The 15,263-nt window shown below is 58.7% G+C and overlaps 8 protein-coding genes across 8 annotated transcripts; 4 read left to right on the top strand and 4 right to left on the bottom strand.

Moving 5' to 3' along the window:
• Positions 1-137: 137 nt before the first annotated feature.
• On the bottom strand, positions 138-749 carry A1Q1_05646 (HDEL sequence binding protein; the record flags this gene model as incomplete). Its single annotated transcript, XM_014320855.1, has 1 exon — positions 138-749. One exon carries the CDS (start codon positions 747-749, stop codon positions 138-140), a length of 612 nt encoding a protein of 203 aa, XP_014176330.1.
• Positions 750-1,938: 1,189 nt separating this feature from the next.
• On the top strand, positions 1,939-5,725 carry A1Q1_05645 (uncharacterized protein; the record flags this gene model as incomplete). The annotated part of the gene is made up of 3 exons (XM_014320854.1): positions 1,939-1,946; positions 1,997-2,033; positions 2,111-5,725. 3 exons carry the CDS (start codon positions 1,939-1,941, stop codon positions 5,723-5,725), a joined length of 3,660 nt encoding a protein of 1,219 aa, XP_014176329.1.
• Positions 5,726-6,594: 869 nt separating this feature from the next.
• A1Q1_05644 (uncharacterized protein) lies at positions 6,595-7,159 on the top strand (the record flags this gene model as incomplete). The annotated part of the gene is made up of 2 exons (XM_014320853.1): positions 6,595-6,868; positions 6,909-7,159. 2 exons carry the CDS (start codon positions 6,595-6,597, stop codon positions 7,157-7,159), a joined length of 525 nt encoding a protein of 174 aa, XP_014176328.1.
• A 292-nt stretch (positions 7,160-7,451) lies between these two features.
• Positions 7,452-8,450, top strand: A1Q1_05643 (aminopeptidase N; the record flags this gene model as incomplete). The annotated part of the gene is made up of 1 exon (XM_014320852.1): positions 7,452-8,450. The coding sequence occupies one exon, from the start codon at positions 7,452-7,454 to the stop codon at positions 8,448-8,450; it is 999 nt and encodes a 332-aa protein (XP_014176327.1).
• Positions 8,451-8,495: 45 nt separating this feature from the next.
• A1Q1_05642 (aminopeptidase N) lies at positions 8,496-10,046 on the top strand (the record flags this gene model as incomplete). The annotated part of the gene is made up of 1 exon (XM_014320851.1): positions 8,496-10,046. One exon carries the CDS (start codon positions 8,496-8,498, stop codon positions 10,044-10,046), a length of 1,551 nt encoding a protein of 516 aa, XP_014176326.1.
• Positions 10,047-10,679: 633 nt separating this feature from the next.
• Positions 10,680-11,939, bottom strand: A1Q1_05641 (uncharacterized protein; the record flags this gene model as incomplete). Its single annotated transcript, XM_014320850.1, has 1 exon — positions 10,680-11,939. One exon carries the CDS (start codon positions 11,937-11,939, stop codon positions 10,680-10,682), a length of 1,260 nt encoding a protein of 419 aa, XP_014176325.1.
• Positions 11,940-12,231: 292 nt separating this feature from the next.
• Positions 12,232-13,467, bottom strand: A1Q1_05640 (uncharacterized protein; the record flags this gene model as incomplete). Its single annotated transcript, XM_014320849.1, has 1 exon — positions 12,232-13,467. One exon carries the CDS (start codon positions 13,465-13,467, stop codon positions 12,232-12,234), a length of 1,236 nt encoding a protein of 411 aa, XP_014176324.1.
• Positions 13,468-13,816: 349 nt separating this feature from the next.
• Positions 13,817-15,001, bottom strand: A1Q1_05639 (uncharacterized protein; the record flags this gene model as incomplete). The annotated part of the gene is made up of 1 exon (XM_014320848.1): positions 13,817-15,001. The coding sequence occupies one exon, from the start codon at positions 14,999-15,001 to the stop codon at positions 13,817-13,819; it is 1,185 nt and encodes a 394-aa protein (XP_014176323.1).
• Between the last annotated feature and the right edge of the window lie 262 nt (positions 15,002-15,263).

Raw genomic sequence — 15,263 nt, 5'->3', positions numbered from 1 at the left:
GGGGGGGGGAAAGAGGAACGGAGGCCCACAAGTGACGTGCCGAGGGACTCTCGGTCCAAACGGGGAACACATGCGATGCTTCCCGGCGCTCGTTGACGCTCGTTGACGCTTGCTGACGCTCGCTGGCGCTGCTCGCCTTAAGCGGGGAGCTCAAACTTCTCTCCCTTGAGCACCTTGGTGACGTAGATGTACCCAAAGTCGGCATAGAGCGCCGTCTGGATGAGGCCGGGGAGGACGGGCCTCCAGTCAAACCTGCCCGTCTCGGTGTAGTACCGGTAGATCCAGTTGGGGATGTAGAGGCCGCGATACAGCCCGAGCGCAGCGAGATAGTGCGTCGTGATGTTGTCCGCCTCACCCGTGCGCTGGAGCATGAAGAGCTGGGGCAGAATGGCGAGACTCTCGACCCAGAGCGAGAACGTCCACGTGATCTCGGAGAAGTTGTACTGGTGCGTGAACAGCAGGGCGGCGACGGCGGCAGGGCCGAGAATGTACGCGACGTTGAAGGTGTCGAGCGACGGGTCCTGCGTGGGGCGGAACTTGACCTTCATCAGGTAGATGGTGTAGGCGGCGCTGGCGATGAAGAAGATCTTCATCAGCGTGTTGTACACAGAGTAGAACTTGTAGAGGTCGAGATACCGCGTCACGAAGACGAGGAGGTAGAGCGCCTGAGACTTGAACGAGATGCCGCGCGCGGAACGCGACGTGATCATCTTGTGCAGCAGGAGGAAGATTGACGCGAGGTGCGACATGTCGCCTGGGGTGTTAGCTGGGACGTAGCGCGTTGAACAGCTGGGCGGCGTGATGCGGAGCCCGGACATGATGCGGGGATGCACAGACACAGGCAGAGTCCGGCGCAAGTGGGAGTCAAACGTGGACACAGGCGGGATACATGGCTGGGAGCCGGCGGGAGTCAAGCAAGGTTCACTGCCTACAGCCGAACACCGCCAGCACACACTACGCAGCTGTTAACGTCGTTCCAAGCCACCAGCCCGGCGCCAAAAACGCAGCGACCGTCTCCGCCGCATGCTCTCGTATCCCACAATGCTGCAGCGGTTCCCATGAGCTAGCTGCGCCTGGCGTGCGTATCCGCCGTTGCCGTGTTGAGGAGATGCGGTCCGCTGTTGCTGTGGATATGGCATCTGCGCGCCGCCCTCTTCGCCCCCGCTCATGTCGGCCATCTCCACGTCATGTCGGTGTCGCGCGCAACTCACCAAGGAACCGGAAGATATTCATGGCGGGCGACTGCTTTCGTTTGGACCGGGGGACCGAAAGGGGGCAGGGATAAGGCGTGTGGGCCGGGGGTTTCGCGTTTGGGGGTATCGAGTGTCCTGTGTGCTTTTGATGAAGGACTGGCGAGGTTGGCCTGGGCGGGTTTGAGTAAAGGAAGATGAACAAAGCCGACCTGGTCGAAATACGAGGCGTGTAGATGCTGTGGGTGAACGTGGCGCGGGGTCACTAGGCACATCAAGGCACCCCACACAGTGCAAGGCCCTGTGATTAGAACGGGGGTCAGGATTCTATTTGGGTAAGTGGAACGTGGAGGGGGGCTTTGACATGATGTAATCTGGTTTAGAGAGCGGGAGCAAATGTCGGGCTTGGTGTAATGGGCATCGCAGTGGACCTAAAGGAAGCGGCTAATGGGGAGAATAAGCCCAGGGGTTAATGGCTGGGGTTTAGGTTGGCTGCGCTATCGAGTGACTAAGGGACTAGCAGATTTCGGTGGATGAGCGAAGGAGAGCCCTCGGTTTGCTCCGGTCCTGCGCAGACACACAACGCCGCGCGTACGCTGGACCTGACCGCCGGTCCCCGGTGGGGTGTGCTGGCAATTACCGTGCGTCCAACATCAGGTCATTTATCATCCAACTTTTTTAGTTTTACCTCCTTATCTCTCTTTCTTACACACACACCTATCAACCGGGACAACCAGCTCTATTCACAATGAGCTCGTAAGTCGTCTCTCGCACCACCGTCTATGCTTTTTCGCTGACCTTTGCAGCTCCCGGCCGGCGATCAAATCGCCAGAGATAGAGTCGGTCAGCCTACTCAACCCGATCCCCATTTCATGGCGCATCTACGGTCTTCCTTGGCTCTGTGAGTGACCAGCCAGTAGCTTCAGCTAAACCCAGCCCTTTGGCCCGCCCTCTTCTACGCCTACAACTTTGCCTACGACAAGTACATCGGCTCTGAGGAGTGGACCTTTATCTACTGCGTCATCGTCTTCGGTGGTCATCTCCTCAGCTTCCTCGCCACTCGCTGGAGCAACAATGTCCGCGCCGTCCTCTGCTACCGTCCCGCCAGCTCGCTCGACACGGCGTCCACCGTCCGCGTCATCCCTAAGAAGGGCAAGGGCAAGGGCGAGTTTGTTCCCCTCGACAAGCAGCCGACCCCCGGCGCCGAGACGAGCACCCGCTACAGCTTCATCTACCAGCGCGACACCTACGTCTTCAACCAGGACGTCAAGGAGTTTGAGCGCATTCCGTACCCTTGCGACAGCAACCCGCCCCTCAGTGTCTTCCAGAACTCGCGCGGCATCGTGACCCACGGCACCAGCACCAAGGCGCCGTCCTACGACTACCTCAAGGCCATGTACGGCCCGAACGAGTGTCACATTCCCATCCCAAAGTTCACCGAGCTCTTCGCCGAGCACGCTGTCGCCCCCTTCTTCGTCTTCCAGATGTTCTGTGTCGCCCTTTGGTGTCTCGACGAGTACTGGTACTACTCGCTGTTCACCGCCTTCATGCTCGTCGTCTTCGAGTGCACCGTCGTCTTCCAGCGCGTCCGCACTCTCACCGAGTTCCGCACCATGAGCATCACTCCTTTCCCCCTCATGGTCTTCCGCGACGGCAAGTGGAAGGAGGTCATCTCCTCTGACCTCGTTCCCGGAGACATGGTGTCGATCACCCGCACCAAGCCCGACTCTGGCATTCCTTGCGACCTGCTCCTTCTCCGCGGAACTTGTATCGTGAACGAGGCCATGCTCTCAGGAGAGTCCACTCCTCTCCTGAAGGAGAGCGTTGAGCTTCGCGACCCTGCCGACAGGCTCGATATCAACGGGTCTGACCGCAACGAGGTCCTCTTCTCTGGAACTAAGGCCCTGCAGGTTTCGCCTGGCGACGATGGCGGTATCAAGACCCCGGATGGCGGCTGTCTCGCCGTCGTCTTGCGCACCGGTTTCGGCACGACCCAGGGCCAGCTCGTCCGCACCATGATCTTCTCGACCGAGCGTGTCTCCGCCAACAACTTCGAGTCCTTCCTCTTCATTCTGTTCCTGCTTATCTTCGCCATTGCCGCGTCCTGGTACGTCTGGACCCGCGGTCTCGAGCGCGGCATGGCCAAGGGCAAGCTCCTCCTCGACTGTGTTCTCATCATCACCTCGGTCGTCCCGCCCGAGCTCCCCATGGAGCTCTCGCTTGCCGTCAACACTTCGCTCGTCACCCTCCAAAAGTTCGCCATCTTCTGTACCGAGCCGTTCCGCATTCCCTTCGCCGGCAACGTCGATGTTTGTTGCTTCGACAAGACTGGTACCATTACTGGCGAGAACCTCGTCGTTGAGGGTGTCTGCGGTGTTGACCCCAAGGACCCCGAGCGTCTCGAGGACGTCAAGGTCGTCGGCAAGGAGACCACCCTTGCTCTCGCCGGTGCGCACTCGCTCGTTCTCCTCGACGACGGCACTATCGTTGGTGACCCCATGGAGCGCACCACTCTTGACGCTCTCAACTGGAAGCTCTCCAAGGGTGACAATGTCTCGCCCAACGAGACGAACGCCACTCACGACTACCAGCTGACCATCCGCCGCCGCTTCCAGTTCTCGTCTGCCCTCAAGCGCATGTCGACCATTGCCTCTGTCACCGACAAGTCTGGCCGCAAGTGGATTGCTACCGTCAAGGGTGCCCCCGAGACCCTCAAGTCGATGTACACCAACGTTCCCGACTTTTACGAGGAGACTTACCGCTACTACACTCGCCGCGGATCGCGTGTTCTCGCTCTCGGTGTTAAGCAGATGGCCCTTACTCCTGACAAGATCAACTCTGTTACCCGTGATGAGGTCGAGTCCAACCTCGAGTTTGCCGGCTTCCTCGTCTTCCACTGCCCTCTCAAGCCCGACGCCGTTGAGACCCTCAAGATGCTCGCCGACTCGTCCCACCGCTGCATCATGATCACTGGTGACAACCCGCTCACGGCTATCCATGTCGCTCGCGAGGTTGAGATTGTCGACCGTGATTGCATGATTCTCGACCTGAAGGAGGGCTCGTCCGACCAGCTCGTCTGGCGCAACGTTGACGAGACCAAGATTATTCCCGTCAACCCCGAGGAGCCGCTCGACCAGGACATTCTCCGCGACTACGACATCTGTATCACCGGCCCTACCGTTCGTGCCTTTGAGCACCGCCCGGAGCAGTGGAAGGACCTCGTCACCCACACTTGGGTCTACGCTCGTGTCTCCCCCTCGCAGAAGGAGTTCATTGTTGGCACTCTCCGTGAGCTCGGCTACACCACCCTCATGGCTGGTGACGGAACCAACGATGTCGGTGCCCTCAAGCAGGCTCACGTCGGTGTCGCCCTTCTCGACGGAACCGAGGACGACCTCAAGGCTATCGCTGAGCACCAGCGCAACGAGCGCCTCAAAAAGGTCTACGAGCAGCAGTGCAAGATCTCGGCCCGCTTCAACCAGCCTCCTCCTCCCGTTCCTCCCCAGCTCCGCGAACTCTACCCCGAGCTCGTCCAGACTCAGCAGGAGGTCGCTTCCACCCACCAGAGCGCCAAGAAGCAGAACCCCATGGAGAAGTTTGACCTGACGACCATCACCTCGAAGCTCGCCGACCTGGACGACGGCCAGGAGGTTCCCCAGATCAAGCTCGGTGACGCCTCGTGTGCCGCTCCCTTCACTTCAAAGCTTGCCAACGTCAAAGCGATCTCGAACGTCATTCGCCAGGGTCGCTGCACGCTCGTCGCCACGATTCAGATGTACAAGATTCTCGCGCTCAACTGTCTCATCACCGCCTGGTCGCTCTCGGTCCAGTACCTTGACGGCATCAAGTTTGGCGACTACCAGGTCACCATCACCGGTATGCTGATGAGCGTGTGCTTCCTGTGCATCTCGCGTGCCAAGCCCGTGGAGAAGCTCTCGCGTGAGCGTCCCCTCGGCAACATCTTCAACCTCTACGTCCTGCTTTCCGTCCTTCTCCAGTTCGGTGTCCACATCGTTGCCCTCGTTTACATCACTGGCCTCTGCAAGTCGATCGAGGACCGCGGCATCATCGACCTTGAGAAGAAGTTTGAGCCTACTCTCCTGAACACTGCGATCTACCTCCTTGGTCTGTCGCAGCAGGTCTCGACCTTTGTCCTCAACTTCCAGGGTCGCCCCTTCCGTGAGGGTATCAAGGAGAACAAGCCCCTCTACTACGGACTCGCCGGTGCCTCGCTCGTCGCGTACTCGGGCGCCCTCGACCTCTTCCCCGACCTCAACTCGTGGCTTCAGCTCGTCCCCATGGCGTGGTCGTTCCGCTGGCGCCTCGCCGGCGCCATGGTTGCCGACTTTGCGCTCTGCTTCCTCGTCGAGCGTGCGTGCAAGGCTCTCTTCGCCAACCTCGAGCCCGCTGAGCTGGTCACCCGCGGCCGTGAGCGTCGCGAGGCCCGCCGCGCGATCGAGGAGAAGGAGGCTGCGCAGAAGCAGCTTCCCGAGATCGAGGAGGTTGTGACCATTGAGGAGAAGAAGGTGCAGTAGAGTGGAGCGAGAGCAGCGAGCTCGAAAAGGAGCGCTTGCGACAGGCGTGAGCGTTTGCAAGTGGAGTGCGAGAGAGGTGGAGGAAGAGTGTGAGAGTAGTAGTAGACAGTCCCCCACATTTTCCACTTTCACCATCCGATTTTGCATGACACGATGGGAGAGATGGTCCCCGCTATAGTTTAGAACGCTGGTGCGCCAGCGTAATCGATCGATCCCCTTCAATTCTTAGAGATGCATACAGTTCCGCAGACAGCAAGGGTGAGGAAGTGCAGCCGAGTTACTCATTAGACGTCTACGGCTTCACCGAAGCGACTAACGGGCTCGGTGACAATGTTCCCGGTCCCCGCTGCCTCGAGACGAGCGCCAAGGATATGCTCGCCCTGCAATGAGGAAGTGGTATGGACGGGGATAGGTATTTGAGCCCGCAGGTCGTACAGCAGTGGGTCTCACTGGTCCAGCACAATGCCAGAACCGTCATGTCGGGCTAAGGCCTTACCGTAGAACAACAATTCAACCTGGTTCGCTCGGTCTTGAAAGCCCGTCATCGTCAACGGTCGCCTCGCGAAATCAACGATACGGCAAGTGAGACGGAGGCCGGTAGCTGGATACACCCAACGAACCAGGATCGGCGTCATGTGCCAGTGAATGGTCGTCAAGGGCACCAGGCTGAATGGGAGCCTTGAGACCAACTCAGATGGACCAGGGCCATACGAATGTGCTGACGGCACTACTCTCGCGTCGATCGCATCCCCGCACCGCCGCCCCGTTGCATCACATCCCCGCGACGGCGCAGCTGCTCACCCATCTGATATAAGTCGCTGCCCACTAACAATCTGACCCAACGCGATCACAACGCTGACCACAACAACATGCTCGCCTCCGTCCTCCTCCTCGCCGCTGCTGCCATAGCAGCGCCAACCACCGGGGACTTCAACAGCATCCAAACAAAGGACGGCGACCTCTGCCTCTCCAGCGGAGGCCGCTTCGACCAGGGTGCTCCGCTGAAGCTCGCCCCCTGCTCCACCTGCGAGAAGGACCAGCGCTTCAAGTGGGAGCCGTTCACCTTCCAGGGCGCCGAAGCCGGTGTCGAGTACTTTACCATCCACAGCCAGGGCGGTCTCTGCGTGGTCTCACACGTGCCCTGTACGTCTGCTTCTTTCTTCCACTCGTCAGCAACTAACAGCAGGCCACGGCTACTCCTTCGGTCCGCCTGTTCTGGGTCCTTGCGACTTCGGCGAGGGCTGTCCCAGCCTCAACTCATGGCGCCCCATGTGGGTCAAGGACGGAGACAGAATCTGCATGTCGCCCAAGAAGGAGGGCGACACCTCCGTCCTCGGGCCAAACGGACTCTGCTTCTCAGCCAAGGACTTTACCGCTGGCGTCGAGATCGATCTCGCTACCGACGCGACTGGCAAGCCCATCGCCTGGAAGTAGTGTCCCGCCATGCCACAGACACCCCACTGTAGACTAAGGACACTGTAAACCACCGCTTATGCATGATGTGACCCGATTTCCACTGATTGGATATGCATAGGGCTAGGGGACATCGCCGTGTATCCCGGCAGACTCGCCGCATGTCCGGACCGAAAAGCCGTAAACAGCACTCTCGGCGCTGACTTCGGATCTAGCCGTCCCTCTAGTGCGGTGACATCACGCGGAGCAATCGCACCCTCCACGTAAATAAACCTGGCTGACCTTGCTCTTTTCCTTCCTCACCACACCCACCATGGACAACTCGCTCCTCAACCTCACTCGCGACGAGTGCGCTCACCGCAGCAAGGTCATCGACCTCGATACATACCGCATCGAGCTCGATCTCCACGCCATCGACGACCCGAAAACCACGACCTTCGCGTCTTCCTCGACTGTTGAGTTCACCCCATCGGAGGACAAGACCTGGCTCGACCTCGTCGCTGACAGCGTCACCTCTGTTACTGTCAACGGAAAGGACCACCCGGACGATGCCAAGGCGTACAACGGTGCGCGTGTGCCCATCACAGGCCTCGAGGTCGGAAAGCACAACACCGTGACCGTCGTCGCTCAGTGCAAGTATAGTCGTACCGGAGAAGGTCTTCACCGCTTCACCGACACTGCTGATGGCAAGACGTACGCTTACACCCACTTTGAGCCAACAGATGCTCGCCGAATGTACGCCTGCTTTGAGCAGCCCGACCTCAAGGCTCGCATCACCTTCGTTATCACGGCGCCGAAAGCATCCGGTGTCTTCAGCAACCAGGACGCCGTCAGCGACAAGCCGGGAGATAACGACACTCACACCGTTACCTTCAACCCCACGCCTCCGCTTTCGACTTATCTCACCTCCATTGCTGTCGGCCCTTACTATGTTGTCCGGGACGAATTCAAGGAGGGCGACCTCAAGATCCCTCTCGCCGCCATTTGCCGCGAGTCGATGAAGCAGTACCTCGACCCCAAGGAGGTTTTCCGGGTCACCAAGGCGGGCCTCACGTTCTTCAACGATGCCTTCGGCTACACCTACCCTTGGGGCAAGTACGACTCGATCTTCCTTCCAGAGTACAACATTGGAGCAATGGAGCACCCCGGACTCGTCACCTTCTCCGAGAACGCTTACATCTTCCGCGGCACCCCGACGACGATGCAGCGCGAGAACCTTGCCAACGTCATCCTCCACGAGATGACCCATATGTGGTTCGGCGATCTTTCGACTCCTCGTTGGTGGAACGACACCTGGCTGAAGGAGAGGTGAGTTGACTAGACGTCGCCACAACTGACGTGCAGCTTCGCGGACCTCATGGGCTACCTCGTGTCTACGGAGCAGGCAGGCTACAACGGATCGTGGATATCCTTTGCCCTCGGCCGGAAGCAGTGGGCTTACGTTGCCGACACCCGTCCTTCGACCCACCCCATCGCGGCCGACGTTCCCGACCTCGAGACCGCCCGCCAGGTTTTCGACGGCATCAGCTATGCCAAGGGTGCTTCGGTGCTGAAGCAGCTCATGGCGTACGCCGGACGCGACGCCTTCCTCGACGCCTCCAAGGCGTACTTCAACAAGCATGCCTTCAGCTCGACGACACTTGACGACTTTGTCTCGTGTCTGAAGGACAGCTCTGATGCCGACCTCTCGACCTGGGTGCCGTCGTGGCTCGAAACTTCTGGCCCGTCCATCATCACGACTGAGCGGGATGGTGACAAGCTGTTTGTAACGACCGAGTCGGTGGATGCCATGACGGGCAAGCCCGTTCAGCGCAACCACCGCGTGACCGTCTCAACCTTTGCGCGCGGCGACAACGGCGTGAAGCGCACCGCCAGCGTCTCCGTCCTTCTCGACAAACCCCGCGTCGAGGTGCCCCTTCCTGAGGGAACCGCCGTTGACCTCGCGATCGCCAACGATGAGGACCTGACTTACGCGCTTCTTCGCTTCGACCCCAAGTCGGTCGACGTCCTGACGGAGAACATCTCCTCGCTTGAGCCCACGCTCACGCGTGCCGTGGCCTGGTCGGCGCTCTGGAACATGGTCCGCGACGCCAAGCTCCCCGCCGCTCGCTTCCTCGAGGCCGTGCAGAACAACATCCTCGCCGAGGCCGACTCGGGCATTCTCGCTCTCGTCCTCGGGCTGGCGGGTGAGGCGACCAGCTTCTTCCTGCCGCCCAAGGCGCGCCCTGATGCGGCCGCGAACCTCATCAAGACCCTCTCCAAGGGTCTCGCGGCAGCCGAGCCCGGCAGCGACCAGCAGCGCCAGTGGGCGAACGCACTCGTGCGGGAGGCTGCCGACTCGCCCTCCGGCGAGTCTCCCCTCCGCGACCTGCTGGCCGGCAAGGTGTCAGGCCTGGAGCTGACGCCGACGCTGCGCTGGCGCGCGCTCGCCTCGCTCGCCGCGCTCGGCAAGACGGACAAGTCTGAGCTCGACGCCGAGTACAAGCGCGACAGCACCATGACTGGCGCGACCGCTCTCGCGCGCGCCGAGGCGTCCTTCCCGGGCGTCGAGGTCAAGCGCCGGGTGTGGGACGAGCTCACGACCGAGTCGCTCACGAACGACAGGCAGGGGGCGCTCATTGCCGGCTTTGCGCAGGGCCCCTCAAGCGACAGGAAGGAGTTTGTTGCGCCGTACTTTGCGAACCTGACCAAGTGGTGGAAGGAGATGACGATGACGATGGCGACGCGGCTGGCGCGCGGCGTCTTCCCCGGCTCGAGCATTGAGGAGGGCAAGCTGGGCAGCAACGCGGTCGAGAAGGCGGCCCAGGCGTGGCTGGACCAGAATGAGAACGCGGCCAAGTCGCTCAGGAGGATCGTCATTGAGGGACTCGCGGGACTGAGGCGCCAGCTCGCGGCGCAGGAGCTGTAGACGGGCAGACGGGCTTTGTAGCCATGCATTGGACTATGGAGTATGCAACGTATCTGGCGATGCACGGAGGTACGGCTCGCGCCCAGACTGTGATGCACGGCACAGGCCGAGGGAGGGTGGGGACCGGACCCGGATCTCCTCCAGCTTGGAGAGGAGCGCGTCGAGCTCATCGCTCCTGAAGGCGGACATACTGACGTCGGGAGCATCGATGTGCCGGGTAAGTAGAGGCCGAAGTTCATGAATGGTTCCGAATTTGTTCAGCAGTGGCTGGGAGAGGTGGCGGAAGTGTCTACTGGCTTGGGCGATTTAGGCGAGGTCGTGTCGCCGCAGGTGGCCGAAGATGGAGAGGAGTAGCTCGGCGGGCAGCGGGGAGGTCTTCGAGGTCGTCACTGTTCCGCGCATTGTTGATGGAGATGATGTTGAATCTGTAGAAGTCCGACAGACTGGCTTAGCGTGAGACGCGAGATGAGTGTGGTTGACTAGTCTGTGGCTGGTGGTGAGTGTGGCACTGGGAGAAAATATTCCAGATATTATTTCAAGGAGAGCTTGGTGAGAGAGATACATTCACAGTACATGGCATGGCTCATCGGATTGATACACGAACGAGGGTTGGTGTGGGGTAATAAATGGTCTTTAGGCAGGGGCAGACGAAGGGCCAGCCGTCAGGAACGGCTCCATCTCGTTGCGGGTGAAGACATCCTCCCACTCGCCCAGAGCGATCCACTCCTCCATAGTGAGAAACTCTACCTGCTCCTTCAAGACCCCTCCCCGCTTGTGACGATAAGTCTTGAAGCCGCGCTTAATGCTGGCCTCAATCTCTGTGATATTGGCTCTGCGGTTTTCGTGCTTTGCGCGGTCGGCCGGGTCGATGTACTTTTCCACAATGGCAGTGGCGTTGACGATGCGCAGTTTGGGAGAGTCTTCTCTAGCCATCAGAGTCCCAAGCTGATCTCCGAGATCACGCCACAGAGTATTCATGGCATGACACTCGGGCAGCAGCTTGTTGCCATCTGTCTCCGTCTGTGCAAGGGCCAGAGAGTGCAGAGGAGTATCCGAAGAGGGCTGGTGGACATCACAGGGCGGCTTCCAAGCACGGCCTGGGGCCCCGGTCCATAGGATGACCGTCGATTGCTTCGTGCCCCAGTACGGCCGCAGGGCTGGGCGCACATACTTGCAGTTGTACACGCAATCAGAGTTCTCCGTGATGTCATGAGAGTAGAGCACAGTGACGAACTCCTCGGACGGGTACAAATCAAGGTGTTGCTCCTCATCAAAGGTGTCGTCTACTCCCATGGCTGTGTCAAGTATGACCACCTTCTCTAGGGGCATGCTGGATGCAAGTGAATAGAAGAAGCAGGTTTGTTGTCTACATGCCGAACAAGGGTCATCCAAGCAGCAGCGACATCGATAGTCATTCCCATTGTGCTCAGAAGTCGCTGCATGCTCCTCAGTGTGGGTGAAGACCAGCTTCGGAGGCGGTGAGTCGTCTTCGTTCACCACACGAACGGCGCATCCGAGACGCAGGACTTTGGCCTCACAAGGAAGCTCTTCCATCCTCATGTTGCAGAAAATTGCGCAGTCTGAAGCGGGGTGAGGTGGAATGTCGATCTCCCGAACTTCAGAAGCTATCTGCTTCAGTCGCTTGCGAGAGCACGGCTTGGGCCCGGATCCTGGCGTTTCGAGGAAGGGGTATGGACGGCGGGCGCCGGGAAAGAACAGACCAAACTTCGACAGGGTGGCAAACCGGTAGAAGAAAGGGCGAGCTAGGTTGCGCAGGTACGAGTTTGCTTTGCTAACCTGGGCGAGATCATGTCGACGAAGGTAATTGAAGATTGAGAGCAACAGCTCCGCTGGGAGCCTGGGAGTGGTCGGGATGACCGACGTTTCTGGCATAGCCGGTGACTGAAGGTGCTGATTGTTCTGGAGGAAGATGCTTGAGGAGAGAGTGAGTATGCTCGAGGAGAGAGTGAGTTTCAAGGGGGATGAGTCGACCAAGTCGCGTCAGGCTGCTTTTGGTGCCGCCGCCAGCTGGCAAAGGGCGCACACAGGCACACAGCATGAGGTATCCCCAGGGCCGTCCTGAACGCCTAGCAATACTCGCTCTGTCTGTCAGAAGTGTTTGTGACATCTGGATGCATAGCAATACAAGTTGACTAAGCTACAACAGCACAACATCATAGTTCTCTCACGCATTAGAGCCAAGGAAGGCGTTGTCGGTGAGGAATGGAGCCATCTCCTTGTACGTGAAGACGTCCTCCCACTCGCCGAGCGCGATCCATCCTTCCATTGTCAAGAATTCAATCCCTCCCTTCCACACATGTTTTTCCAGCTCAACGTCATTGACTGCGTGAGTTCTTATGGTGTTTTCAATCGAAGCGATGCTGGCTCGGCGCTTCTCAATGCGATTGCCACTTGCGTCCACATAGGTCTCGACGATGGCAGGGGCGTTGACAATGCGCAGCTTCCGGCATTTGAAGGGGTACCTCAGGCTGACTTGATCGCCGACGTCTGCCCACAAGTCAGCCATGAAGAAGCATTGTGGGCGGAGCCCGTCAACGCCAAAACTCTCTGTCACGCGTGCTACTTTCGGTTCGCACGTATGATCATCGGGGGAGCAAGGGGACACCCAGGGAACATTTGGATGGCCGGTCCATAGCACGATAGTGATCAGTGTGGTGGCCCAGAAGGGAATGAGTGCAGCATCTAGCTGAGGACATTTCAACCCGCAATTGGTATCCTTCCAGATGTCGCGGGAGTCGAGAACAGTGATAAACTCGTTTGAGGGCTTGACGGGGCGGAGCACGGGGCTCACGAAAGTGTTCTCAGTCATGATAGCGTCGCGAATCACAGCCTTCTCAGGCTTCATTGTGGCGATAGCGCGAAGGAAATGGCAAAGATCGTCGTTGTCGTCATGAAGTGAATATGCGCGAAAACATTTGCAGGGTTGCAAAAGGCCATGCTCGTTTTCTGCAGGAGCCGGGCAAGTGTCGATGTGGGGAAACGCATCTCGACAGTCGACACTAGATAAGTTCTTCAGAATGCGGACACCACTTTCGACTCGCAAAGTAATGGCCCGCAGTTTCACCTCCTTGGGTCGCAAATTTTTAAACATCGCACAGTCGGACGCGGAGTGGGCGGGGATGTAGACTTCTCTGAGATTCGACGCTATATGGCGAAGTTCCTTGTCAGATAGTCTTTTGAGGCTTCCGGGAACTTCGAGGAAGGGATGTGGGTGACGGGCGCCGGGGAAAGTCCATCCGAACTTCGTCAAAGTGGCGTAGCGATAGAAGAGCGGACGGGCCAATTTACGGAGATACGAGTTGGATTTGCAGACTTGGGCGAGATCATGTGGGCGTAGGTAGTCGAACACTGCGAGAAGCAGCTCGGCTGGAATATTAGGGGCGGTCGTTGCCTCTGACATGGTCGGCTGTCAGAGGATGGTCGACGAGTCGGAGGTGTGTGAGAGGTTGAATGAGAGAGAAGAGAAAGAAGAGCAAGAGATAAAGGATGGTGAGTGTACAATATCAAGAACAGAATCCGACCACCGTGTTTGCGATCACAGGGACCTCAATCGGAGCGCACAGACACGTCGGTGGCAACGCAGCATTGGGTACTGTAGTGTGGCCCCCGCGTGACCGGCGCCATGGGGCATCTCCGGCCCTGGTGGGAGTCGAGCTTAGGGAAACATCATACATCGTGTCCGGTGAAGCTACACCTCATAGTGCATGGTACATGTAAGGCTCAGGCCTAGATAAGTGGAGTGGGGATACCTATTCCTTTGCGAGGAAAGGCGCCATTTCCTTCCGGGAGAAGACATCCTCCCACTCGCCAAGTGCAATCCATTCCTCCATTGAGAGAAACTGCACTTCACCAGTCCACTTCTCTTTCGTCCCACGGAGAGCGGACTCACAACCGCGCTGGACGAGCTTCTTGACCTTTGAGAAGCTGGAGACTCGGCGGACGCTCTGAGCCAAGTCTTCGGTCCATCTTGAGGACTTCCAGCTTGCAGCGGCGTTTACGATGCGCAGTCTTGTACAATGGCCACCAAGAGCTACTTGCTCTCCGGTGTCAATCCACAGTGACTCCAACGCGTCACAGTATCGAGGCGGTGAAAGGTAGTCCAGGTCCGAGTCGTCTGTGTCGCACTCTGCATCCGTCATGTGCCCAGCGTTGAGACATGCAGGGAGCCATTCGGCATCTGAGGAGCCAGTCCACAAGATGACTGTGACTAAGGGTGCACACCAGAACGGACGAACGCCCCATCTGACGGAGCCACAGAACACATGGCATCCTCCACCCATGGCAATGGGCTCTGAGTGCAGTACGGCTACGAACTCCCTCACAGGATTATATTCATCCATGCAGGTCATTTCGTTGTCACCAGTTCCGATAGGCGGGTCTCGGAAGACAACCTTCTCGGCACGGAGCGAGGAAAGCAAAGGATGGAGGTAGTGACAGGGATACTCGCAGTGGAAGCAGCCGCTCCAGTAGTTTTCTTCTATGGCAGCGGGCCAAGGCTTGGTGTGAGTAAAATCTCCTCCCTCAGGATCCCAGTCTGCATAGCCCATGATGCGAAGTGCGCACTCGACGCGCAAGACCTTGACTGCGCTGGGGTTGTGCTTCTCCTCCAGATTCCGGAAGACGGTGCACTCTGATGGAGTGTGTGTGAGGATGGTGAGCTCCTGGATCTGGGAGAAGAGATGGGCCCGGGAGGAATCGTTGAGGGCGGTTACGCCAATCTCCGGAACATCGAGAGACGGGTAAGGGTTGGATGCGCCGGGAAAGTGCAAGCCAAACTTGGTGAACGTGCCGAAGTGGTATAAGAGCGGTCGGGCGACAGCGCGAAGGTGCGAGTTCGCCTTACAGACTTGGGCAAGATCGTGCGGCCGTAGGTGGCTGAAGATGGATAAGAGCAGCTCGACGGGTAGAAGCGGAGATGCTGAGGCGGTGGGCATGATTGAACGGCCGCGTGCCCACGTTAGGGGTTGAGGAGAGCGGAGTGATGAAGGTGAAAGTGAAAGTCAGAGGGTTGTGGAAGTGCGAGGGTCTCGGTGGTCGCGTCACCTGGAAGGGCGCCGCGCCTACGTGTGTGTGTAGGCGTGTGACCGCTTTCCGCCGATCGTCTCGTGCAACCTCACTCTAGGTCAGATACTCTCGTGTTCAACAATGCGCCAATGTCACAATACATGTATCGAGACTATAAGATGGCGTCTCCAC

Source organism: Trichosporon asahii, assembly GCF_000293215.1.
Source record: "Trichosporon asahii var. asahii CBS 2479 unplaced genomic scaffold scaffold00075, whole genome shotgun sequence".
In the NCBI taxonomy this organism is placed as follows: Eukaryota; Fungi; Basidiomycota; class Tremellomycetes; order Trichosporonales; family Trichosporonaceae; genus Trichosporon; species Trichosporon asahii.
This window is presented reverse-complemented; position numbering and strand designations above follow the sequence as displayed.